At 29.9% G+C, this 27,791-nt stretch overlaps 1 protein-coding gene across 1 annotated transcript in view; it reads right to left on the bottom strand.

Moving 5' to 3' along the window:
• The window catches only part of LOC107444442 (centrosomal protein 20), a 34,957-nt gene extending 7,193 nt beyond the window's left edge, over positions 1–27,764 (bottom strand). Inside the window, exon 1 of the mRNA XM_016058573.4 lies at positions 27,546–27,764. Coding sequence (XP_015914059.3) covers positions 27,546–27,573 — 28 coding nt within the window. The 5' untranslated portion in view covers positions 27,574–27,764. The remainder of the gene's footprint in view (positions 1–27,545) is intronic.
• Positions 27,765–27,791: the final 27 nt, after the last annotated feature.

The raw sequence follows: 27,791 nt of genomic DNA, 5'->3' as shown, positions 1-27,791 counted from the left end.
TAAGCATTTTGAAGAAAGATACATACATACTTTTTCTGAAATAGAAATAATTGAAAAAACCCGGTAAAAATGAAGGAAATGAAAAGAATTACTTTTCATACTGCGCAAAAAAAATTGTGATACCTTTTTTTTTAAAATAAAAGCTAAAGATATGAACATTTAATAATGTGATGATTTATATAGGTGGCAATTTTTTTAAAACTTAATTAAGGTATTCAAAAAAATTGATTATTCTGAAGATATAAATATTTTATTACTCCAAATTTTTATTTAATTTACAGGAATAGTTTCTATTTGAAAATTTATTTTAACTGAAATATTTGTGTAGTTAACTGAAATTACTGTGTGTATGTGTTGTCGTAATACGATATTTCGGCAGATTTTTGAAAATTTATTTTAATTGAAATATTTGTGTAGTTAACTGAAATTACTGTGTGCATGTGTTGTCGTTATACGATATTTCGGCAGATTTTTCTAACTCTTTCTTTATTGAAGGACGAAGTGCTTTTTCTCGTTATTTGAATTTTTCTTGTTTTAAACGAAGATAAAATCCACTTAATTCAACAAGCAACTTTTAAAAATATCCATGAGTGCGAAGACTCGTTTACAATTTTGGGCGAGTGCTGCATTGAGGAGAGCATAGGGTTGCCTCTCAGTGAAGGTTACTAGATAAGGTGATGAAACAGTAGTTTAATAAAACCGCAGCGAGTAAAGGAGCGAATAGAGTCGACATTAGGGAAAATCGTCTCCAGGACCTTGCAATTTTGAATCTAGCCCAGAAAACAATGAAACTCCTAGATCAAGCATCGGGGCAAACTAGCCTTCTTGGAGAATTTTTTGATAGAACTAACTCACTTTTGTGTTACATGGAGAGGAAAGCCACGAAAACTTCCCACGGTTAGCCCCATGGAAAGAGGATTGAAACCCATGATCTGTCTACAACTGAGAATATTTTACGTCAGCACAGTGGTGGGTGCGAGCCGAAAGCAGAATTCGTTCAAACCTCCACTGGAAATAAAACCTGGGCCACTTCATTTTGGGCACTAATGTTCGATCTCCTGAGCCACCACGGCCCACAAGCATAGGTTTTATATTAATTTATAATCGTCGTTGAACAGCCGAGCCAATTTTGAGTTTACGACTACCAATTTTCAACTCCGTAGCTTGTCATTTTGAACCCAATCTAGAAGACAAGGGAACTTCTGGATCAAGTATTGGGATAAATTTGCCTTCGCGGAGGACTTTTTGAAGGAACTAATCGGCATTTACGTTACATAAAGAGGAAAACCTCACACAGTTAGTCCGACGCTAAGGGGACTCTAACCCATGATCCGTCTACCTTTGAGGATATTTATCGTCAGCACCGTGGTCGGTACGAGCTGGGTGCGGAATTCGTATCGATCAGCGATCGCTGGGATTTGAACCCGGTTCACTTTATTGGATAAAGCTCTATCCCCTGAGCCACTACGGCTCTTCATACCCCGATCGTAGTCATCCTGAAAGTGTCACTTCTTTCCCTGAGCTCTTCAGTTTAGACCTGGATTTGGATAACATTTGCATGCCTGCCAACTTGTACGTTCGTTGAAAAAGATTTTACAAAATGAAAAATAATGATAGACAACAGAAACTAAATTTGGAAAAACTTCCGACTAATTGTATTATTTAAAAGCAAATTTAGCTGACTATTAGATCCTATATGCATATTTTTAAATTACTGATTTGTTGTGATAGGTTAAAAAGTTTGTTTTGAAACTTTTAAATTCAAGATTAATTACATCAAAACGTTTATGTTGCTACCGCTAAGAAAATTACTTTTCAATGGCCGTTCAAGTTGGCAGCTATGCATTTGCATTTTAGGAATATTTTGCTATATTAGGGCACCTTTTGAGATTTTGGGCTATTTTTAATTTTACGAGATTATTTTTTTATTCTAGATTTTTGGGCTATTTTTTAATTTTAAGGCCTTTTTTTTAAATAAATTTTTAGAAGTACTGGCTCATTCTTACATACAAATATTACTCTGTAAAACAGAAAAATTCTAAATTGTGCCAGTTTGTTATAAAGAAACTTTTGTCTTGTTATGCGTGAAGAACCCACACTGCGCAAAAACTACATGGACGATTGTCATAATGAAACTGCAATTAATTACAGAAGTATTTATTAAACTTAAATTTTTTATGTTTTAAGAGCATTTTCGTTTTCAAAATCTGGATTAAAACTCGTTACGTTCAAAGAATCATAATATGGCCAATTTATATTTTTTAATAGTTTCAATTATTTTTGCTTACATATTTGCTGTTTGAATAAAATAAGATAAAATTTGTAACTTTTTTATAATGGGAAATGGTGATTACGGTAAAATGTCCAAAAGGAAGACTTATCATTAGATGCTTCGTTTGGCTGAATGCTTGGTATGAACTCTCTTTGTTTCGTCCCATTCTGTACGCCACTGCCGAAAACTGAGATTATACCAGCTCTGGTAAATCAGAATAGTTGTCTTTTAAACTTAAAACAAAGTTGCTACTTGATTTGTATTCTGCTAATAAAATTGATTACCATGACTACCAAATAAGCTTTAAGGACATTTATATAGGGAGAAATTTAATAGATATGCCTATTTTTACAGATAATGTGAGAAAATATGAATTATTCTTTATCAAATACTATCAATCACTTTGCATTTTGAAGCACTGCTTTTATTTAACAAGATATTGCTACTCCATTATACTGAACCTTCTGCTTAATGTAGATAAATGTTTGAAATTCAATAAATAAAATAGCTCAAATATTTGGCTTCATTTGATTAAAATATAATTTAAAAGCTTTTCCACTTCCTAATAATATTGGAACAAAAGCTTCAAAACATGAATTAGTTTGTAAAATGAATTTCGATAGTTATTAACAAGCAAATATAATAGAACAGATGCATGCTTGCATGTTGAAAATAAATTTTAAAAAAAGTATGCTGCCATAATGAATGCAACCTCTTGCTTACAATCTTTACAATAAAATTTTTCAAAGAATGAAGTTGATTATAAAATGTTTGAACTTTCCTCGATACATGTATTATTATTAAAAAAATGTTGCGATGGGCCCGTGAGTTTAGGTGCCAAAGCTGGTTGGCAAGAGCTAATCACCCACTAGTATATTATAATTGCATCAGGATCAATTTTCCATAGTCTACACCTTGGCCAAAGATCGCCAAGGTCTACACAAACTAATGCATATAGGCCGATTACTCGGGCGAAGAGTATTTTAGCAATTTTTCAAAGCAATCAATTTATATAAGTATTTTACATATCGTAATCTTTTTCTTTACAAAATTTGCTGAAATATATTTAAATATTATGTCATCAAAAGCTTTACTATGAATATGGCATTAAAAGATTTATGATCATAAACATAACATTCTAAATTTTAAAATGAAGTCTAATAAAAATGAAAGGAAAATTGTTTTTTTGCTGTTTTTTTTAAAGAGGATACAGTAATTCAGATTTCTGACTATTAAGATAATCAATTTGCAATTAGCTTTTTCAAAGTAATATAAAAACTGTGAAATACTTTTTATTCTGTTTTGAGCCATTTTCTTGTCACACAGAAATCAAGGATTTTTGTAATATTTCAAAGTGCCATTTCGAAATAATTTTGTAAATAAAAGTGTAAGAGCATTTTTCAAGAAAAATGTGTGTTTATTATCTAAAATAACATGATTAAGAGAGCAACAGAGTTCAAGGCACAAAATACAAATATTAAATTGAGACCCCCTCAGGTTCGCCGTTCAGGGCCATTGAATATGGTCGCCTATTATGACATGACAGCGTGGAGGCAGCAATTACTAAAATGAACTAATTGAAAAGCACAACCTTATCCAAGTTTTAACTGCATATTGCACAATAATGTTTTTAGAACTTCATGACCTTGCTTTCAAATCATAAATAGATTTCTTGCCATTGTTTGTATAGAAGCGAAAGATTGTTGTTTACTAGATTGTTCTCGATTATATAACTGCGAAATAATTAATGTACGACGTAAGAGTTGAAAGCTAAAATTGAACTAAATTACATTAATTATGATGAAAAGAGGAAGCATGTTATAATTTGCTAATTGAAATTGTACTTATCAAAAAAAAAAAAAAAAAAATAGACAACAACCATTTTGACAATGGGTAACCTATGATCGCCTTGCGGCGATCAAAAAATTTTTTCCATCTTACTTAGTGTTGAAATCTTATTATGACGCTTTAAGTAATATGTAATGTATTTCGCTATAAATTTTAATTTTGTCTTGATTTCATTATGGCATAATCTGTGGCTATTTTATAAAATAAAACCTTAAATGTCCTTTCTTCTAACGTTTTATCACTTTCTATAGTGACTTAATACTTTTTTCCAGCACCGTATTTCAATTTTTCTATAGTCTAAAATTGGTTGCTTAGCAACCGAGTAAAACGTGGTTGGAAATTTAGAAATTTCAGAGTGCGATACTCTCCAAGATTTGGAAATCTTTAACAAACAAAATAGTCTACACTCTTTAGTACGACCTGTCGTTAGTGCCATTCTTCCATTATAACGATTGCTACACGAAGTCCCGTTTGCTGATATAGACGCAATGTTATTTTAACATCCATTCGAACTGAACCGTTCATTTCAATACAGCGATCCGATCGAAATTTTGCTTAATTTTTTTTAATTACTAGAAAATCAAACAAAAACAGGTGTTTTCAAAAATAACATTTTTTCCATTGACAACGAGTCAATCGATAACAAAAGTCCTGACAAAACTATACAAACCACTGTATCCTTTGATGTTTTTGCTCAATTAAAATAAAATACTTGAGTTCAATTCTCTATGAATGAATAAAGAGTGACAGGACCATCTATTCTTAACTTAGTAGGTTTGGCGTAATCCATAGTCAAAAGAATTGTGGAATGTGGATTACTGATCATCATTGAGAATTTGAAGTGTATATTGCACCTTCACTTAAAAATGCAAGTTTCCTGTATAATCAGAACCTTCCAAAATTACCTTTCAAAGGTTTTCTTTTATTCATCAATCATATTTTTCTTGTTTGAAAATTGTATTCTCTCTCTTTGTGAAGTTTTGTAAGAGGTGGTTTATTTTGGTGTTAAAACACGTGATATTATTTGCATTCTTCTGGATTTTAGTTTTGCTCACTTTCGGAGTATAATATTTAGCGAAAATAGCTGTTCTTAACGAGTGAAATGCTAGATGCTTAGAGCAAAATTAAAAATTTTCAAAGGAAGAGGATAGAAGAATAATCGCTAAATTTATTCAAGATTCCAAAAAACACTTTGTTTACAATAATTAAAAATCGTTACGTAATTCTAAAGGTAGAAGAACAAAGTGTTCTAAATTTATGTGACATCGTTCTCGCGAAGCAAAATTTCAAAATGAAGAAAAAGCACTGAACGACTGGCTTAAATTTATGCGCGGTATTAAAGGATGTCATTTGAAAAAATTTCAATGCATTTTTAACTATTAATATACTATATTAAATAATACTTTTAATATGTTGACTTTAAAAAAAAACTGCGTATTAGTTAGTTTTCATAATTCTATTTAAAGTGTAGCATGTTTTTGCCAAAATTAGTCTAGTATTAATGAAATATAAATAATTATTTGCTCTAATTTTATGTAGCGACATCACATCAACAAATTTAACTTTACCTGATAAAGAAATACAATACCACAAGTTTTTCTTCTATAAATGTTTAATCTGTGAACCTTTGGTGGTGCGGCAGACCTCAAGTCTGAAGTCAAATTCTTGCCACACTTGCTGCAACTTGTTACGATCAATGATAGCGAATGCGGTTCTGACCCTTCGTCGCAAGTATGTTAAATCACATGGCATATCGGGCACGAATGCCTAACCTTTGATGTAACTCCATAATTTTTTTTTTTACGGAATTAAGTCTGGCATTGGCGTAGTTTTAATGTATGGTTTAAGGGGGTTATCTCCTTCTAATATACACCGAAGAGCCATAACATTATGACCACTCTGTTAATAACATGTAGGACCACCTTTAGCCCTCAAAACTGCCAGCACCCGCCGTGGCATTGATTCCACAAGGTGCTGATAGGTAGTCTGAGGTTTCTAGTACCAAGCGCTCACCAACTGGCCCTGCAATTCCCTCACATTGCGAGGGGGTAGCGTGGCAGCACTAATTTGGTTTTCCAAGTAGGACCACAAATGCTCTATTGGATTAAGGTCAGGTGAATTTGGGGGCCAAGACATGACTTGAAAGTCACTGGAATGTTCCTCGAACCAATCCATGACGATTCGACCCTTATGACATGGTGCATTATCCTGTTGGTAAACACCATCCCCCGCAGGAAAAACTGTTGCCATGAATGGGACAACCTGGTCTGCAACTATGTTCAAGTAGCTTACTGACGTCAGGGATTGTTCTATGAGGATTATGGGTCCTAATGTGCCCCATGAAAACATTGTTCCTGGGAGAGAAACCATGAAAACATGGGCGAGCCCATTGTTATAGATCAGGGGTTTCCAACTCCGGCCCGCGGAGCCTTTTTTTTGTGGCCCGCGAACTAAAACATATTAGTTGTCATTTTTTGCTGGCAATTTTCGTAAAAAAATCTATATTGGTTTAAAATACTTTTCTCGGTAATAAAAACCTAATTTCTTCGTTTCTGTGAAATTTAAAATACCAACGGTGCAGAAAAATTTATTTCTCAGGTTTTGCATCCAAGAATTTATTTATTCAAATACAAAAATAATTGTGCATGTTGCTCTCTTTTTATTTCATTTTTTTGTATTTTGTGATTATAATTTAGCATGTGTGCATAAGAAATTTTCTCCAAGAAATTCTCCGATTTAACTTTCTGAAACCACTCATTTAGGACGAAAATATTTACACACACGTTTGTAAATTTAAAATGTAAATATCTATTCTCTGGTGGTTGCAGCAGACAAACCTCAATTTTCTCATTGAACATTTTGTGTGCTACTATGTAAGTTTCAATACTAATCTTTTTAAAGCTTTATATCTTAACAATTAGATATCTGTTGCACGTGAATTGTTCAATACATAGGTGCACATTAAAGTTATTGTATCCCGAATTTTCATTACTTATTTAATATTTTTTTAAATATTATTAATATGCAATTAAATATTTTTAAAAATCAACTTCTTATTTTATTTTTTATCCAATACTTTTGTTTTGAACAACTTGGTAAAAATCTAACAGTCATATTTAATGTTCCTTCAAACATAAAAGAGTCTTACATAAAATTTTGACAAAGTTGCGGCCCGCCATTTGATTTGTGTTTTTAATTGTGGCCCCCGGTCTCATGTAAGTTGGAAACCCCTGTTATAGATGGAGGGTGGTCATAATGTAAAGGCTCTTCGGTTTATAAATAACTTTTTTATATCTACGTCCTATTTACCGTACATTAGTTCATAATTCAAGTAATGTTTAATTTCGGAAGGGGTTTCATCCCCCAAACTACGCCACTGAAGCCTGGAGAACTCGGTGTCGAAGTCGATAGTTGTTATCCAACCCACTTCATTCCAATAACGTGTAAATTTGTTATTTAGGAAACCACGAACATCTATTTAATAATGAGGATATGCCCATTGATTGAAAAAGGAACGACGCATTATCTTCCTGTAATTTTAATATTTGCCATGTTGCCGTATATCGACGAAGGAACACAGCCGCATTCGCTACCATTGATCGTGGCATGTTGCAGCGAGTGTGGCAAGAATTTGACTTCAGACTTGAAGCCTTTCGTATTACCAAAGGTTCACATATTGAAGATTTGTGAAGGGGGGAAAAATTATGTTTATTTATCAGTTAAAATAAAATTTGTTGATGTATTGTAATATTTTGTGTGCTATAAGCCCGCAAAAATCCGGAGAATCACAGCCTGTAGAAGAGATTCGTTTACGTTAGCGATTACTTAGACAATTTATTAAAGAATTTGTTAACGAGGAGATTAAGGAAACTAATCAAAAAATACAAACGAAAGACTAAAATTTTTAACAGCCTGTGTTGTAAAAATTAATAATAATTATGTACGTGGTACATAGTTTATAAGCACGTATTTGTTCGTTGTGTGAGATGTTAACATTATGTGTGGAAAATAACATTAACTTTCGCAAACTTAGTTTTAAATTAACGAATATATCAGATGTTTCTTTAAAAATCTAAATTTTTAACAACTGTTTTCGTTAAATTAATATTTGTTGTGCAGATTTTCGTATTTATTTAATGGAACATTATTTTACAGTTGTCACAGTGTCCTATAAAAATTAAAAGTGGTAGCCAATTAACTTGGAGCATACAATAAAAGTTTCAATTATTTTAAATCTAAAAAAACATTAAAGTTTGAAATTTCACTTTAGCTTACAAATAAAACTATATTCAACGCAACGTAGTTCAGAAAGCCTAAATAATAATTTCATCTGTTAATTTCTTTAAATATATTATCACTATTCGATAACTCAAAAATGACAATGTTTCCAAGTGAAAAGTGATTATTAATAAGTAAATTTTTGTTATTTTTCAGCATTTTATCTTCGTTTGTTTTACCATTCCAATAAAATCATGAATGGAACATAAATTGACAATTTCATATTTTTATCCTCTTCGCAATTTGTAATGCGTAAGAAGGTGAAAAAGAATAAGAACTGAAAAATTTAAATGGTTTTATTTTAAGAAAACAAACTTTAAATGATTGGTCAATTAATCTACAAAAATGCATGCTGTGTTATTCTGCCTAAATTCGTTAAACATTTTTTTTTTATTTATTAATTTCATTTTTCAATAAAGCTAGAATTTTTAAGTTCTTCAATTTGGTAGATGACATTTAAATTATATCATCACGTCAAAATAATTTCAAAAGCAAATGACCCGGATATTTCATTTTTTTTAAACAATAATTGCCCTTGAACTGTCAGTTTTAACCTTTAGATTTTCTTTTCAACATCTTCATCTATTGACACTCCCTAGAAAGAAAGTCCACAAAACTAATTCCAACCTGTTTTTAAGCATTGCGTCTTCTTAAAATCGGGCAGAATGCAAAAGTTTTCATAGTTCTATAAATATTTCTGTGTTATTATAAAACATACAAATAAGTCTTTGGTAATAATATACAAAATCTGGATAAAATTTTTATTTTCCTAATCGCTTTTTCTACAGTTAATTATTTTTTTTTTCAATAAAAAAAGATTAACATTTTGTAGTCGTCGATTGCCTACAACACTGTTTCCCAAAGTGTGGTAAGCGTACCCCCAGAGGCACGGGAACAGTTTAGCGGGGGTTCACGTTCTAATGCGAAATATCTTGCAACAGACGAAAATTTTAAATATTTTATTTAAAAACAAGGCTAACCAAGAAAATTTACGTTTATGTATTTTTCTATTGGCTATTTTTTGCTGAGTCAACAGTTAATAATTAGTGGTATCAACAGACACCACTAATTATTAGCGTTGTGATACCACTATTATTAGCATTGTTTTACCACTAATAATTAGTATTGGCACTTTTAACTTTTGTGCAATTTTTTATAGTAAAAAATAAATTCAATTTTTTTTATTAGTGGTACACAGCATTACGAAAAATTTAGAAAGGGTACACAAAAGTCATAAGTTTGGGAAACACTGGCCTACAACAAGTTATAGGCTTATAAATTCACTTATTTATACAAACTGATTTAACTAATCACTCACAAATTGATTGGTTGACTAGCTCATTTACTAGTAAGTCGATACACTAATTCGCTGTCTTTTTTCCCCTTTGTTCTCCTCTTCTTTTATTCACTCGCTATGTCAAGGATCTTTTATAATATAATAGTTTAGTTTCAGTTCATTAATTGTTGGCATTTAATATTAAAAGTGAACTTAAAAATGAGCAAATTTGAAATAAGCAAATTAAACAAACACATAGAAAAAAGAGGGAAAAAAATTCGGCTTCGTATAAAAATTGACCAGTTGTTATGGTAACGGAAAATATCATAACAACTGTCTCAGACTCAACGTCCAATATATTGGACAAAATATGGTATAATTTTATTACTCCAAAAATATTTTATAATCATAAATAAATAACGTAGTTGATCGGAGTTTTTAATTACAATGAAAAATTTCAAAGGTAAAAAATCCGATTTAAATTACATTTTTGACAGTTTTGTGGCAGATTTTATGAAATTGTGGATTTTCTTACAAAGCCAAAATGTAAAGAAATGCACTCTAACCCTAGATAACTAAATTTAAATCAGTGTTAATTTGTAACTAATGATTCGACTAATAGACTATGCATTAAAAACAAATATACTTTTATATTTCCCTTATTTATTTCAAACAAATTAGCGAAACCTAAAAAAGTTATCGTAGTATTTCAAATAAAAAAATATGTTTAAAATTGCCGTTTACACTCTTGGCAGATGTTATAAGTGTGCTCTCCGCAAATGGGCTTGTTGCAGTAGTTGCTTATAAGTAAGGCCCGGTTTTTGATGACATTTGCATTTTTGTCTCTTAGAGCATTTTTTTTAGATTTATAGGGCATTTTTCTTTAAATTTTGGGGCGTATTTTGCATTTTAATGCATTTTTTAAAGTTTTTTTGTTAATTTCTTCCAATTTTTATTATTTTTTATCAATTTTCATTATTCCACTGGCTTCCAAACAATGAAGAAAATCTTATTATTATTAACAGGTGAAGCAAAATCTTTTCAAATTGAAGAAGAATTGTCAGTAAGTGAGACCGTCTTTCTCAAGTACGCACCTATAACATCAGTAGATGTTGAAAGAAACTTCTGCAGGAATGAAAATTTACTTTCAGACAAGAGACGCTCGTTTACATTTCAAATTATCAAGAAACATTTAATAATCCAATGTAATTCTGATATTTAGTAATATTAGGAGATGGGAGTTGTTATATCCATTAAAGTTTCTATACAAAATAAAAATATTTTGGTGTCGATATATTTTCCTTTTTTTGTTATTTTAGGATATTAAACATATTTTTCAAAATTTAATGAATGTAGAACAAGTATTGCATTGCTTTATATTTTTTAAATGACTCATAATAATTTTAAAGAACAAAAAAAAATTTTTATTCAATATTTTTACTTTATTTAAGGCATTTTTTGCATTTTTAAGGGCATTTTTTGCCCTTCTTAAGTGCATTTTTTGCACTTTTTAAGGGCATTAGTTGAGATTTTTTAGGTCATCAAAATCCGGGCTCTACTTATAAGTATTTCGTCACTCGGCGTTCCTTAGGTATACAGAATAAAAAATATTTAATATAGTAATAAAATGCAGGAGAAACGCAAAATTACACACGGTAGCCGATTATGGCATTGATGCTAACTTCTGCATCTTATAACTAAACATTCGAATGTTAAACGATGATTACAGACGTGCTCATCACCTACGGGCAACTCATTTCACTAGTTATGATGGTACTGTGAGTAAGGTATTGTGAGCGCAACAGGTATACTTCGAGTTATCAAAACACGCAGGGATCGGTAGTCTGTTCGACGAATGTTTAGTTATTTATGGTTAATAATATCCTACAATATGCAAAAAAAAAAAATAAATAAATAAAAAAAAAATGCTAATAAAGATGTTTTTTCGAAAATATATCGCATTCAAGCGTTTATTTCATTCTCAATTCTGAGTAAAAATGGCATGCGGCCATAAAATGCTTTGGAGGAGTATGGATACTAACGGACAACAAGTGCGCAATCCAACATCTAAAAGACGGGAGTGATGCGGGAGATAGGATGAAGATTTCCTTATTTCGAACAATGCATCTGCAGTGGGATACCCTTAGCCCTGGGGATACCCTCGCACGTAGATATTCACGGAAATGAGGTCGCAGATAAATTTGCAAAGAGAGAACCCTGTCCTCTATCATGGATATTCAAAGAAAACTTTTCAGAAAGGAAAAATATGAACAAGCTCTAGTAGCAAATCCCTCCAGCAAATGAATGGTACACGAGAATCGCGAGTGATTCCTGGTGGTTCATTGGTCCTAGACCTGAAAATAACCAGTCGCCACGTAGCACGTTAACAAAAAAAGTGGCAAATATTTCAATATTTTTTTTTTGGAAAATTGTTTAATGATACAAGTACATCAATGAAGAAAGACTATGGAAAACAGAATTTTCATATAAATGTTCAATAATGTCTCCATTCAAAACTTTGATTCTTTAGAATTCATCAATTTGGGATGGAAAGATTCACGTGGAAGAAGAGTTCTTTAACAATTCACATAATTCAAAGTTATAATATATATGTTACCGGTGAAGTATGAAATCCGGCATTATATATAATGCCTAAAATTAGCCGGCAAAGTATGAAATGATTTATATTTCACACATTGCCAAGGTATTATATATAATGCCGGATGCTATTTGGGCAAAGTATGAAATAAACGTCCTGATTAGGTTATTATGTAAATGATGGGCATGTTACTGTGAATAACCGAAATCGGTGGTTGTTGACTTTCACCGGTGAATGTTGACAATAACATAGTCGCTTTGGTGAATGTCCGAAATATTTATTACATCCGATTTTATATTAATTTATTCGGCGATATAATTACATTTATTCGATATTTTATACTTACTGACGACTGATTAGAAGAAACATCAGTGTTTGGAGTTTCGGGCGAATATATACCGGGCAATGATACTTGACCTTAGAAAAATATCAGTGTAGGGTACACCGGGCAGTGGCACTGAACCTTAAAAAAACATCAGTGTAGGGTATACCGGGCAGTGGCACTTGATCTTAAAGAAACATCAGTGAAGGGTATACCGGGCAGTGGCCCTTGACCTTAAAAAACCATTGCCCGGTATATATTTGCCTGATACTCCAAACACTGATGTTTCTTCTAATCTATCGTCAGTAAGTATTAAAATATCGAATAAATGTAATTATATCCACGAATAAATTTATATCAAATCGGATGTAATAAATTTTTCGGACATTCACCGGTGAAAGTCAACAACCACCGATTTCGGTCATTCACAGTAACATGCACATCAGGACGTTTATTTCATACTTCGCCAAAATAGCATCCGGCATTACATACTTCTCATATTTCATACTTTGCCTAAAAACGTCAGACATTATATATAATGCCGGTATTTCATACTTTGCCGGTCACATATACACTAAATGTATTTTGCCTGCCCAAATATTTATAAATAAAGCTCTTTAAGTCGTCATGTTAAAATAAATTTTGTAACATGTTTATATTGTTTTTAAGGTTGAATTAACTTTTTATAGCCCTAGTAGAATATTTCCAATTTAAAAAAATAAAATTTAATCCAAGCAACAACAACAAAACAAAAGAAATAGCAAAGAGTGGTCATTAAATAAAAAGGGCCAATCGATATCGGTTACTGACTCATTGCATTTGAGGAAAACGTCTCTACTAAGTTATTCAAGTCTACTGGCTTCTAACTGAAAATTTAAATTTTCAGGTCCAATAAGACCTAACCTGCGACCCAAAATCCTAGATAACCTTATTCAGATTTGCCAGTGGCCATTTGAGAAGTGGTCACAAGGTTTTCCTTTAGTCTGCAGTAAATGTATACATCTGCAGATACTTCCCCGGACTACATTATGGACTGCTTGTAATTCACACAAGATGACTTAAATAGAGCTCCACCAATGATTCTGGATATTTCACAAGTATATAATCTCATGAAGTGAGTCTAGATATTGATGATATGAAACAACAAGTAAAAATCACATCTTCGATCATTATTAAAAACTTGCTTCTTAGGAGGTTAACACAAATCAGATTAACATAATAAAAGCCTTAAAATCACTAAATTTTTCAAATTGAGGCACCGCTAATTGTGTAGGAAACATTTATTCTAAAGATTAACATCTAATGTACAGATTAACTTGGGCAGCAGTTCCCAAAAGGTGTTCAGCAGATTCCCAGGGTTCTGTGGAAAAGTCTCAAAAGTTCCGTAAGTTAAGAGTTTTTTTCTTTTTTTAATTAATTTATTTATTTTATCTATGAACAGTAATGATTTTTAAAACTTGTGATAAGTTTATATCCAACCAATAGCCGATTTTTTAATTCAAAATATCGGATATACAATATCATAACTTTAATTATTAAACGAAAATAACTGCAGTGTGAGAAGGTGCTTTATCATGGAAAATTCCATGGGGTTTTTTAAACACGTTTCAGCTTATTCTCGACGGATTGCCAAATACATCGCTGCAAAACCCTTAAATAATACTATTTATAGACTATCTGGCCAGTCACAATGCAGAAATTCACAAAGCACAGCATGGCGGCAAATCAAAGAAAACAGTCAACGTTACCTTGACTTTTGTTTGAATAACTTTGATGTGATCTTTTCGATCCTGTCTCATCTTTAAACCGATATCCACTTGATTGTTGAGATGTTTATGTGTCAAAATCGTAGTTTCAATGCCCATAATAGAGATGCATAAGCTTAAAGTTGTTTATAAAAATCAGTAGACTATTTTAAATGAAATGTGCAACAATTATTTGCTACTAGTGACTGATAGATCATTAATAAATTTTTAGCGGGCAGGTAAGTGAAGTGACACAAGCTTAGAAATCTCTGTAAAGAATTTTACAAAAGAATAGCCTTGAGAAAGTATCGCTCTGGCCACTTAAACATGTTGTTATAGGAACAAATTCAAAATTCTTAGAACAACTCGAGATGAGACGCGTCGCAACTTTAAATGTTTTTTTAAAATTATTTAACAGGTATCAAATGACATAGGGACCGCTCAAGCTGATCATTAATCCAAGTGGATGGTTAAAAAGATAGCTTAATCACCTTTGACAAATTCTCATCCCTCCCTGAACTTTTTATACAAATCAAATCAAATGTTGTTGCTTTTGGTGAGCAGTTGACTTAGTTCTTTAAATTCATTTGTAGCCGAAATTTCATAAGGGAGGCAAAATTTAATGCATGTTCTTTGGTCTATTAAGTTCCCAATTTCATAAAATCAATAGAATAAAAAAAAATTTTACGTAATATTTTTGTAATAAAATCGCTAGACTACAAAATATGAAAACAGAAGAGCAAATTGAGGTAAAAGCGTAAATAGAGGGATTTTGTTTTATAGCGAGTTCTCACCGCAGTACTGATGATCGTTTGATTTGTTAGTTACCAAGGTTCGGCACAAAAATGGATGTGCGCAAGGTAATAATATTATACCGAATAATTTAAAGTTTATATTTAATAAGGTTAATATTTAATTACACAATTTTAATAATTTTAGAAAATTAACATTTATTTAAAAAAAAGTAAGAAGATGAAGAGAGAGAGGGAAACAAGATTTGCCCGTTTTGCACAGATTTTTCACCACGGATTTGCCTTAATTGGATTTGCACATGGTAAAAATATAAATTAACAACGAAGCTTTTAGTAAATTTATTTAAAATAACATAAAATTAACTCAATAATTTTATATAGAACTCAATTTCTTTAGTTGGGTATCCATTGCTCCTTTTTTTTTTTTATTTTTTTTTTTTTATCAAATTTTGAAAAAGTTTGTCGATTTGTTTTTTGGAAAAATAAACATTACTACATATTCTTTTAACTATTCATTTGATTAAAAATGGTATTCAAATAGACGTTTTTAGAAGCATTAGAATTCCAAGTAATTAGTTTATTTATATTAAAAGTAAAAATCATTTCTTTTATTGTATATGTTACCGGCAAAGTATGAAATCCGGCATTATATATAATGCCTAAAACTAGCCGGCAAAGTATGAAATGATTTATATTTCACGAATGTTCTAGGGATTATATATAATGACTTGGCAAAGTATGTAATACTTCTCATATTTCATACTTTGCCTGAAGACGTCAGGCATTATATATAATGCCGGCATTTCATACTTTGCCGGTCACATATATATATGAGAGAGAGAGAGAGGGGAGAGAGACTTTATCCAATCATTCATTGTTAAAATGTATAATGGATTATTAACGAACCCTTCGATTGTATGTCGAGGTATGTAAAATATTTTTCGACAGCATAGAAATACGATTGTTTCACGAGATTGCTCTTCAATCATTTATTTTATTTTTTAAATTTTTTTTATTTAAATGTTAGAAGGGTTATATAATTGCATATTATATCTTTCAACTCTGCTAGGAACACAAAATAAAAGAAACTTTTTTTTTTTAAATCAAAATTTACTATCAATGGGAAATCATTTTTATTGTGCTAGGGAGCTCCACCACTTGATTAAGTTCGCTATCATTCAATGTTGTCACCTGCCAATCATCGCACCTGCTTACGCAATCTTTTTCAAATCGCTTTGCAGGTAATTTCAGTCGTAGGCATACATCAAATTTTTTTGACAACAAGATTTTTCTTTTCACCAAATAATGAAATTAACGTCAAAATTAGAAACCCTAAATACTCCTGTACTATTTTATCAAAACAATAATAATATTAATTAGGCTTTACATATTTTTGAACATGTTTTCAACAATTAAGACCATTGCGCACCTGCCTGAAAATCACGTAACAGAATGAAATACATTAAATTAGAAACAGGAAAATAGACGTGTATTATTGAATAGCATACATAAAATAATAAATTTCCAATATATAAATACAGTAGAGTCCCGGTTATCCGAGTTAATGTGGACCACGACAAATTCGGATTACCGAAGAACTCGGATAAAGCGAAGAGTATAAAAAATGAAAGGAAAAGAGTAGGTATAAATGTAATATAACACCACATACAGTTCATTTTATATTTAAAAAGCTTAAAAACACTTAAAGAATATATTATACGAGAATTAAAGAGTTTTTACTTAAAGGAGTCCTTACTTTGGCGCTTTTCTGCAGCAATGTTTCGCCATTTTTTAAGGGATTACAGGAAGGCTGGTATCGCCTTTTCTTATTGTTCTATATATATTTCAATAGCACCATATATTCAATAGCTTTTAGTCCATCAGTATGAGAGATTTTTATATGTTGATTTTCATCGTCACTGTCTTCATCATCTTCGATGGATTCATTTTCATTAATGGCGATATTAACGATCAAGGATCACGGATTGACAATATTATCATCGGATCAAGTTGTTGGATTCCGTTCTCCTGAGTGTTTGGAAGATAAAATTCTGATTTTTTTTTTCCTGCGGTATTTTAAAAATAACGAATAAACTAGAATAACAAGAAAAAATCCTTGAAATCTTTGATAGCTCGGTTAAAGCGGAAACTCGGATAATCGCGACTCTACTGTATTATTATACGAATTCGGTTAAGAAAACATAGAGATAACATACCATTAAAAATGGAGTCAACCCCTTAGATATTTGTTCTATCACACTTTTGGAAATAAGGATATTATTTTTTACTTATACGAGGCTAATAAAATATTATTAGGAAACTATTAACGTGCTGTGGGCAATAACTTTTAATGCGTGTCTAATAAATAATAATTACTAGAAGCGGCAAACAAAGAATTTCATTCAACCGTATAAATTCAGTAATTGGCCAAACCACTTCCCCACTTTGAAAAATACATACTGAGATAAAATAGAAATGAATTGAAGTAATTTTAAATTATTCGTATGTTATTTGTAAGAGCATAAATATAAGGTCATTCAACGTTTAAAACGGTATTGTAAGGAATATAATTAAAATTAATTGTAATAAATCATTGTCTGAAATATATTCTGAAAGTAGTAAGACCTTAGAAAAAGGGGAAAAGTTAAGTTAAATATCTCCTTTATGTTAGCTCAAAGACTGATAATAATTTTTTCACTGATAATAAAATGAGAATAATTTCAAATAAACCGTATTTTATAGTAAAGCGCACTAAATAACGCAAGTAAAATACAGGAAAATTCATACTTTATTTTTAATTAAAAAAAAGTAATTGAGGAACAAAACTAAATTTTTTTAGTTTTATTATATATCTAACTTTTACTATAATTGTTTTTTTTTCTTCTTTTTTTTTTAATAAATATGGATATACTAATTTTTCTAACGGAAAAATTAATATTTCTTAATTCAGATTACAATTCTTTTGTCGTTAAACTACTGCATTGGTATTTTAAATAGTACTAGGAGGCTTCGCCCACTGCTCGCTGGCGCTCGCCATCCCCCGGAACTGCTTTCGCAGTTCATTTCGGATTGCTTCGCAATCCAATGCTTGCTCATTGGATACGTTCATAACGTCTAGGTTTTGTATACTTTTTTGAATACTGAAGTTCCGAAAACTTTTCACTGTAGAAAATTCTAAACCTGTACATTTCAATATTAATTTGAAATTGCAAACAGTTCACATATTTTGTTTAATCACACTATTCTAAATTTCAGTTGTTGAGAAAAGTAACAGTTGTAAGTTTTGTTTTAAAGTCTTTCCCACCAGAGGGCTAAAGCCATGTGTTGTAAAACAATATGAAATAGTAGTCTGCCACTGAACGCCGGATGTAAAGCATCGGCTTCGATGAAGATAATTTTGTATTTTTAATTCTCTGAAGGGCGCCACCCTAATAATATGGAATTCGTAAAATAAATGTATATATTTTTGATTGTAGATGAAGTCCATCATTTTGTGTTTTCATCAGTGTTCAGAAGCAGAACAATTATAAGTTTTTTTATTTTATCACAAAAATATAAAATGTATAAAAAACAAAGAAAAGAGTAAGAAAATGAGTATAGTCATAGAAAAAGTTAAAATTATAATATAGTATTTGTCAGTTAAAATAAAACTTTTTGTTTAAGTCATTGTTAACAATTCAAATTTCTCCGAGGCAATTCTAAACCTTAATTTTGTTCAAAATGTCAGCAAAATTAAGGTAGTATTGTTAAGTTGAAACACAATATTTTTAGTTTTGATGTCAGCAATACAATTCAATTTTTCACAAAAACGATTGTTTCCATTATTAAATTCAGTGTCAACAATTCAAATTTTTCAGAGGCAACTCTTAACCTCTAAATATTATTTTTTGTATGTACACATTTCTAAATGTCAGTATTCAACCACAAAACAACTTAAAGTCCTCAAATTTAGCATGAAGTTGTAAAATGTAATGAAAGAGGGTCATAGCAATAATGTTAGTAGAAGTAAAGTTAGTACTGTAAAATTAAAACAACATTTTTAATCAATGAGCCAAGTTCTTCAAGAAGCAGTTGTAGAAGTTGTTTTTTAATTTAAAATTTTTTATAGAATTTCTTTAAAAACACAATTGTTAATCTGGGCATTTGGCGATACAACACTTATAGAATTGAAGGATTTGTTACGGCAATCGCTCAGGTATCATAATTTTGATCTAGTTGCGCTTCTGTATCATTTTGATTTATGTTGCTAAGTTAACTTTCAAAAAATTCTATGGCTGGCAGCAGCATTTTTATTTTTTAAGTTGTTTATTTTTTATTTATTTTAGAATTCGTTCTTTTTTTAGCGAAATGTTTTTTAACCTAACAGAATTCTTTGCCGACTGTTCTCTGTATATATGAAGAAAATAAAGTAAATATTTAAGTGTTGTGAAAAAAATCTTATTTAGTTGTACAAAGTACTTCTTTAAAAATGAAAACTGTTGCCACCAGCGGAAAAGAAATACAGCCAAAATATATATATTAGATTACTGTATTACAATTCACTTTCATTAAATCAGATGAAAGGTTTAGACCAAACTTAATGTTATATGGCACGTTTTTTAAGATAGCTTCAATCATTATCATTACACCTTAGTCTTATCTAATAGCACAACTTTTATATTTGATCTTAAATGTATAAGGAGGCATTAGGAACTGTATGAGTAGTCCATTTCAGATCGTTTCGTCATTTGATCATTGCTCTAATTGGGCTCCTTCGCATGCAAATTTTGTCTCAGACACAGAGGGATGGATAACATAAAAAGCGGCGAAAATCGAGACATTGGAGTAAAACAACTGTTACAACTATTTAAAACGTTTAGAATGGGGATGAGAAACATAATTCTTTATTCTTGATTTTGGTTATTTAATTTGGAATTGAAAATTTCGAAGAAAAATACTAATGAAATTTAAAATAAATTCAGATCCTTTTCATAATTTATCCAATATAGTGTTATTGAAAAGTATATATATTTACTTGAAACTTTTCTATTAATTTTTTCATTGGCATTTTAAATAACTACTTAGAAACAACAAAAGTATTTAAATTAAATATTTTTGGTAATAAATATAATAATAGGTTTCAAAAATCATTACTGGTTAGAAATTAAAAAAAAAAAGTCTTAACATTTGGAGCCCTTATGACCCTTTCAAGGAACACCTTTTAAGGAATGCTGGGTTAGAGAACTAATTAAATGAAATTTTTAAATATGGCCCGAGATTCAAAATAACGAAACTTTCAAAACATATTTTTAATAACGATGAAAAATTAATACATTATATAAAATCATTAAATGGATTTATTTTTAATTGTTGATTTCTAATGAAGATATGATACCATATTTAGTGAAACATTTAAAAATGTAAGTGAATGTGCTAAAATATTTTTTTTTTTTTTGAAGGACAGATAACATACTAATACATAAGGATCACTTAAAGTTATTCTGAAAAATTTAGTACACTAGTTCTAGACATACAAAACACATTAAAATTATTACATAATTAATACACTAAATTAGTATACAAAATTATGGTGTTTGTATTATATTAAAATTAGTAAAATTACACTTTAAATCACAAATTAAATTATCTGAAAATGGTTAATTAATGGATCACTCAAATAAAAATGTCTGTATACTGTGCTCGCCGCAATGAAACTTACATTATTTCTTTTCAAGCTACTGACAGAAAGAAAAGGCTTCTCACAGCAGAAATTTTATGTTAGCAATTTTTAATTTGGGAAAGCTAATTTTTGCAACCTATTGTATTTGAATGTGCATAACACTAAATTTAATTCATAAAAATTAGCAAATTTTCATATTTAAGGTTTATAAAATGCAATGACGGTCATTTCCGTATAGGCGTAAAGCCACATATACAGCTGTTGCTAGATTTTGCAAAGAAGTGAACAAAACACTTCTAGGGAGCACAAAATATAATCTTCTATTAGAGCTTCACGAAAAGTAGATCACTTTGGACCCTGTTAGATTTTTGTACTATTTTTTTTATTTCAAATTTGATAGAAATTAGTTCGCATGATTTTTTTTCAAATTTCATTCTTGAAACTCAAAATTTTTCTGATGTTCTTTTTTAAATTTTATTTATACATTTTATAATATTGTTTATGTTTAGATACTATCAACGAAAAATTAAGTGTGGGGCACTTACAACATAAAAGGGGGTGTCATTCTAATAATCAACCAAAAATATTTAAATATATTTCGTACAAATTGTATTATAATATTTAATTTAAAATTATTCAATACATTGAAACAGAAATGAAAGTTTTAAAATTTTTAATACAATACATAAATTTATTCATTCTTGAGTAGATTTTCAAAGAGACCTAGAAATGTGGGGGCCTATGCAAATACCCTATTTATACCCCACTTACGATGGCTCTGGGCCTAATTACAGTTCCGTGGTTGTTGCTTCAAATTTGTTGTTCATTATAATATCCAAAACAAAAGTTTTTTTTAAAAAAATTTCATTCTCACAAAAATTACATTGAAGCAAATTAAATAATTTATTGATAGTAATCTTCTAAAAGTTAAATATTTTTTTTTCTTTTAAAGAAAAAGACAAAGCATCCAGGCGTCTATTTAGAAGAAATTTGGGTCAGTTAACGGACCCTTCACAAAATATCTTTTCATAGAAACGGACCCTTCACAAAATATCTTTTCATAGAAACGGACCCTTCACAAAATAATTTTACTTAAAAACGAGTCCTTCACAAAATAATTTATCTTTTAATTTAGGGGTGCACAACCTGCGGCCCGCGGGCCAAATGCGGCCCTTCGACTACTGAAGTGCGGCCCGCGAGAGCTTCTAAACACATTTAAAAGAAATTTTAAAAAATGGCCATTTTTAATCGCACTTTTAAGTCATCACGTTTTGACACAATAAATTTTAACAGATTCTTTAGTAAATGTACGTTTAACGCGCTTTCTTGAAGCCGAATTTATCGCAAATATAAATGATTTTTTTTTAAACAGTTATTTCCACTTTTCTACGTGATTTTGAAAATTCCGAATTTTTATTACGACGCGAGTTTCAGATCCCAAATTTAAATAATCACTTTTTGTGCACTTCATTTGTAACGATTTCATCTTAAATCTAAGAGATTTTTTATCTTTCTTTTGCAATTCTTTCTTTTTTTTCAAAATTTTTTCTCGGCAGTTATTGCTATGCGTTCCCACGTATTATAAAAAATTCCAATTATTCTGTTACGACATGCAAATTTTAAATCATGCATTTGACGCGCTTTATTCGTCCTGAGTTCAGCATAAATATATTTTTTCCTAATTATTTCTATACTTTTCCTCGTGATTTTGACGATCCCGTTATTTAACTATGATGTTATTACGACACGTGATTGTTAATCACGCAATTAAATAATCACTTTTTGATACGGTATTACGATACAGTTTTATCGTAAATCCTAGTTATTTTTCCTTCGTTTTTATTTCCACAAGGAATATGATTTGGTCGAATGTGGTAATGAATTGTGATTTGATCAAAAACCAAATATTCGGCAAAAAAAAAAGAAGAAAGAATCTATTGAACGCCGTACACTTGGGGCCAAATAGCAAAATCTTTTAGCAGTATAGCAACACTGAAACTAAAACTTCAATGCTCAGAATAATATTTCCTGGAAAAACGTATTCATAAATTAACTCTAAAAAATAAGGCCAATCAGGAACGTTTTTGAAAATATCGAAAAGCGAAACAGAGAACATAAAAATCAGTCTTAATTTTTGAAATTTTTTTTTTAAAGCTGAGCATCTCAGCTTTTCAATTACCAGAAAAAGCCAAGAAAAAAGAATTAAGTCAACAGAAATGCTATTAAAAATTACTGCGTTATAATGAAAACGTCTAAAAAAAGTTTTTTTTTATTTAAAGAAAATAAAAAGATAGAAAAAATGTTCTTAATTTTTTAAGTGAAAATCTTATGCCGAAAATCTCAATTTAAATTTTTCTCATTGCCATAATTTTAGAAGAAAAAAAAATTGCTATAAAATAAATTTTATTTGTAACTTCCTTTTTGAAAAAAATGCTGAGTCATAATAAAATTTCATAAAAAAAGAAAAACAGAAAAAACAAATTTTTCTTAGTTCCTGAAACAAAACTTTAATACTGAAAATCACACTTTTCTATGTTACTGGTTATTTATATTACAGTACAGGGAAAGAGTGATAATAAATTAATAGTATGAGGCGTTCTGTTAAAATGCTGGGTTATAATAAAAACTGCAAAAAATGGATCCTTCTCAATTCTCAAAGTATCGAAAAAATGACAAAATTGACTTGTCTGATTATAATTTAAAAAAAAAAAGTAATATCTATAAAAATTCAAAAATAAAAAAAAACTTAGAAAAATACATTTCTAAAAAATATTCTGCCAAATATTTGACTGATCATTCAACCAACTGAATTTTTCACAGAAGGGCCAAATACTCGTTACATTCCTCCCTAATTTAAATGCAATGTTATTGCAACTTGAGAAATTCATTAAATGGCGGAAAACGCGAATTTTTAAACTGCTCACTGTTTGTAGTTTATATTTCAATTTTTTGTTGCTTAAGTGATCTTTTTCGATTAAAAAAAGGAAAATGTTTACGATATAAAAAATCTAATCTATACATAATAATAAACGCGGCTGTGTGTGTGTGTCTGTAATCACAATATATCGCCCCAGAAGCCTCGCCCGGGCACGAAACTCGGCCCATAATTGTGTTTTGACATTATGAAGAAGTATTTTTTTTCTTTTTCAAAAATTTTGATTAGTTATTTAGTTATCAGTCATTTTGTAAGTTTATGCTTTTCGTCTGCTTTTTCGTCTTCAAAGAGCCATATTCAAAAAACTATTAAAAAATGCATATACTTTTCCCCACTCTTATAAATGTATGCTAATGCGAACCTCACAATTTAAATATTAATTTTCAACAACTTAAACCAATAATATACGAAGGAATTAATAATTTAATTGTAAAGTTCGCATTAGTTTACATTTATTAAAGTGGAGAAAAGTTTAACTTTTGTATTAAAAATGTGGCAACATATTCGATACGTAAATAGAACGCTTCGCTTTGATATATTTGTCGCTGTTCATAATTGTTATAATAAGTTTTTCTTCTTCTTTTCACGCTCTATTTTTTTTTCTTAAGCGAAGACGATAATTTTTATAGCGATATTGTAGTACTTTGTACAACTAAAAATTCTTTTCACAACACTTTAAAAATATTTACTTTATTTTCTTTATATATACAGAGAACAGTCGGCAAAGAATTCGATTAGGTTGAAAAACATTTCGCTAAAAAGGAACGAATTCCAAAAGAAAAAATAAACAACTTAAAGAATAAAAATGCTGATGCCAGCCAATTTTTTGAAAGTTAACTTAGAAATAACAAACCAAATGATGTTAAATAACAAACCAAACGATGTTAACAAAATGACGTAGAAAGCGCAACTAGATCAAAATTATACAAGCACAACTAGATCAAATTATAATACCTGAGTGCTTGACGTAACAGATATAGAAATAGAATTTGATACCATAAAAAATTATATAGAAATAGAAATTGATACCATAAAAAATTTATTCGTTTTCGTGTTCTTTTCATGTATTTAGCATTTTAGTTTTTTTTTTTCTTAAGCGTAGTAGCTATATAATTTCAAACATCCTCAAGAGCTATAACACATCTGCAGCAGAACTGGATATGAAGACAAAATTGCTGGACAGGAACACTTTAATTGTCCACTAATCTTCAGATTTCCTGCTATGTTTTAAAAAACTTTATTTGTGAAAACCTTCAGCGTGGCGGACAGCTGGCCGCCTTAGGCGGCTAGTAATTAATAAAATAATAAAGTACATCACAAAATAAGCATTGAATTTTATTTTGAACTATCACAGTTTTGTTTTTATTTTAGGCTTTTGTTTAAAACCTATAAATTTTCTTCAATTAAAATATTTAATTTGAATTTATATTACTTAATTACGACTAAACTTCTTCCTACTTTCATTCTGTGGGCATTGCAGTTTTTTTTAATTTATTAGAATTTAATTCTAAAATGAGTTTTCATATTGCATGATATGATAAAAAAAAATATTTCTTTTCTTCAATGTTTATTTATTTTGATAAATCTATTGTTCATATGATAAAAATAGAAAGTTTTTTTTTTTTTTGTAAAAAAAAAAAAGTATCAAGTTTTTTTTATTTTTGAATGAATTCTAATAATGGAACACTACTAAGTTATTGATAGATAAAGAAATGGAATGCTAATGTTTAAATAAACATTATTACATTTGTCATTAACATGTCTAAATACATGTGCGGCCCTTCGTTAGCCAACCTGCTGTGCAAGTGGCCCTTCACTCAAAAAGGTTGTGCACCCCTATTTTAATTGGACCCTTCACAAAGTTGTTTATCCTCATTATTGTTTTGTTAATTGAATAAAATCTTCCCAGAAAGGGGGTGGGATTGGATTGAATGTAGGGTTTAGTGGCACAAAGTTCAAAAGAGGACATGCTGCACCAAGGAAGGGGGTGGGGGAGAGATATGTAAACGAACTATGTTTTGTTTTTTTAATTATAATTTTACAGTGTTGAGCATAATCTTGTATGCCCTTACAACTTAAAAACCCCTTAAAAATTTTTTTGTAGTAACAGGACCCTATTTGCACAAAAACAGGACCCTAGTTGAAAGAATGTGACTTAACGTTTATTTTATATTCACAAATTACGAATAATTTTTTCACAATTTTACAAAAACGGACCTTTCACAAAATGTCTGGACAGACCCCTAGCATCTATTGGAAGACCACCATTAGGTGTAAAATTTTAAAGAGAATTTTAGAGGCACTACTTTGTTTAACCACTTAACAAACATGAAACATCTTGAATTTTCTTTGAATGAAAGTGGACAGGACCTCCAAAAATTCTTATTCCAGGTTGTCTACTTTCATGGACATGGTTTGCCCTACTTGGAGAAATCAGCACAATATTCTGTATATGCATTGTAGGCATCCAATTCTCGAGAGGGGGCTAAATTAAATTACACAGTGACACCAGTTCTCAAAATTTAACTTATAAAAAATTTCACATATCTACTAAACATCTGTAAATTGATTAGTCTTTTTCTTGTTTTTACCTTTAACGAATTTTAATGATAGTTATTGACAAAAATCTTCGTTGCTTGTCTGAAATATTGAAGGGGAGTTTGGGATATTTTTAATTATTGAAAGGGACATATATATTCCCTTCAAGGATGCTCATGATATCTTGTATGCATTCATTAATTTTTTATAAGGGCATACACTAACTGTCTTTGAATATTTTTTTTTTGAAAGAGAACAAAAGAATTATAAATTAATCAAATATGTAAGTGTGTGTATACATATATATAAATTTTAATTCACATTTATGTGAGATTACACTTATCTTTTAGTATCAAGTAGCACTCACATCCTGTTTTAGTCAGCTTTTGCTCAGTTGTTGCAACTCATATAAAAATTACGTACAATATTTTTTCTTTTTATTAATCCTTAAATACATGTGAAAGTTATTTAGTTTATATGCATTTTCTTTTAATCCCTAGTAATTTTATCACAAATATTATATCAGTTTCTTTGCCCAAGATGAGCATGTATTGCTGTACATTTAAATTTAATCAAACAATTAATGCAATTCATTTTCAAACTGCTAATTTAAATGTTTTAAAATGCATCGTGTTTTCGATAACACTTTTTAAAAAAATAATTTGACATTTATTCCGAAATTAGTACAAAATAAAGTTAAAAATGAAATTTATTTTTACTATGTTCTTCTTTTCTATTAATTTTTCAAGATGTTAAATAACATTTGTATTATTTTCGTACACCTTCGACTTGATCGACTTCATGTTTTAACATTTGTTTTGCTCTATAAAGCATTAAACATTATGATTTTTAAGATTAATATTTTGTAACTCTGCACTCCATATCTGAACAAATATAAATATATTTCAATTCAATGAGTTTTATAAAGTAACTTATTTTTTAACCTCAAGATTGCATGTCTAGTTTAATTACATTCATTAACATATAAACTATTCATTAACATATAATAATTTTACAATAAGAACGGAAGACTTGCTGTTGTAAGGAGTTAATGAAATGAATGAAAATCCTCTTACTTATGCGTTTTTATCATTTTAATGAAATTTCAATGATAGATTGAATATAATATAAAAAATGATTTTACAAAGCAAAAATTTCCGTTTTTAAGCAATTTCATAGCAAGTTATTTGCACCATAGAACCTGAATGTTAAATGGAACTATTATAAATAAAAAAGAACTGAAAAAAAATAACCATTATCTATTCATCTAAATTTAAGAGAATACAGTTAGAAAGTAAATATATATATAAATAAAAAATACCATCTTTTAAATCACGAGCTGTAGCCATGGCAACATCAATAACGGTTGTAAGTTGAGCTGTGCTATAACTACGTAATAATTTTCTTAATTAATAAATGATTTGCGATGCCTTTATTCATTAGAAGGAAACTTTTCTGAGATATTTTTATTTTTCATCATAAATTTTGAATCTTTTATCTCTGAAAACCTATAAAAAAAATTAAAGCGCTTCTGTCAAATCCCGAAACAGGCGATAAAAGTTTGTTG

Source organism: Parasteatoda tepidariorum, chromosome 3 (genome assembly GCF_982258835.1).
Source record: "Parasteatoda tepidariorum strain Cologne lab strain chromosome 3, Ptep-v5.0, whole genome shotgun sequence".
NCBI lineage: Eukaryota > Metazoa > Arthropoda > Arachnida > Araneae > Theridiidae > Parasteatoda > Parasteatoda tepidariorum.
Note: the sequence above shows the minus strand (reverse complement) of the source record. Positions and strands in the feature narration are given on the sequence as shown.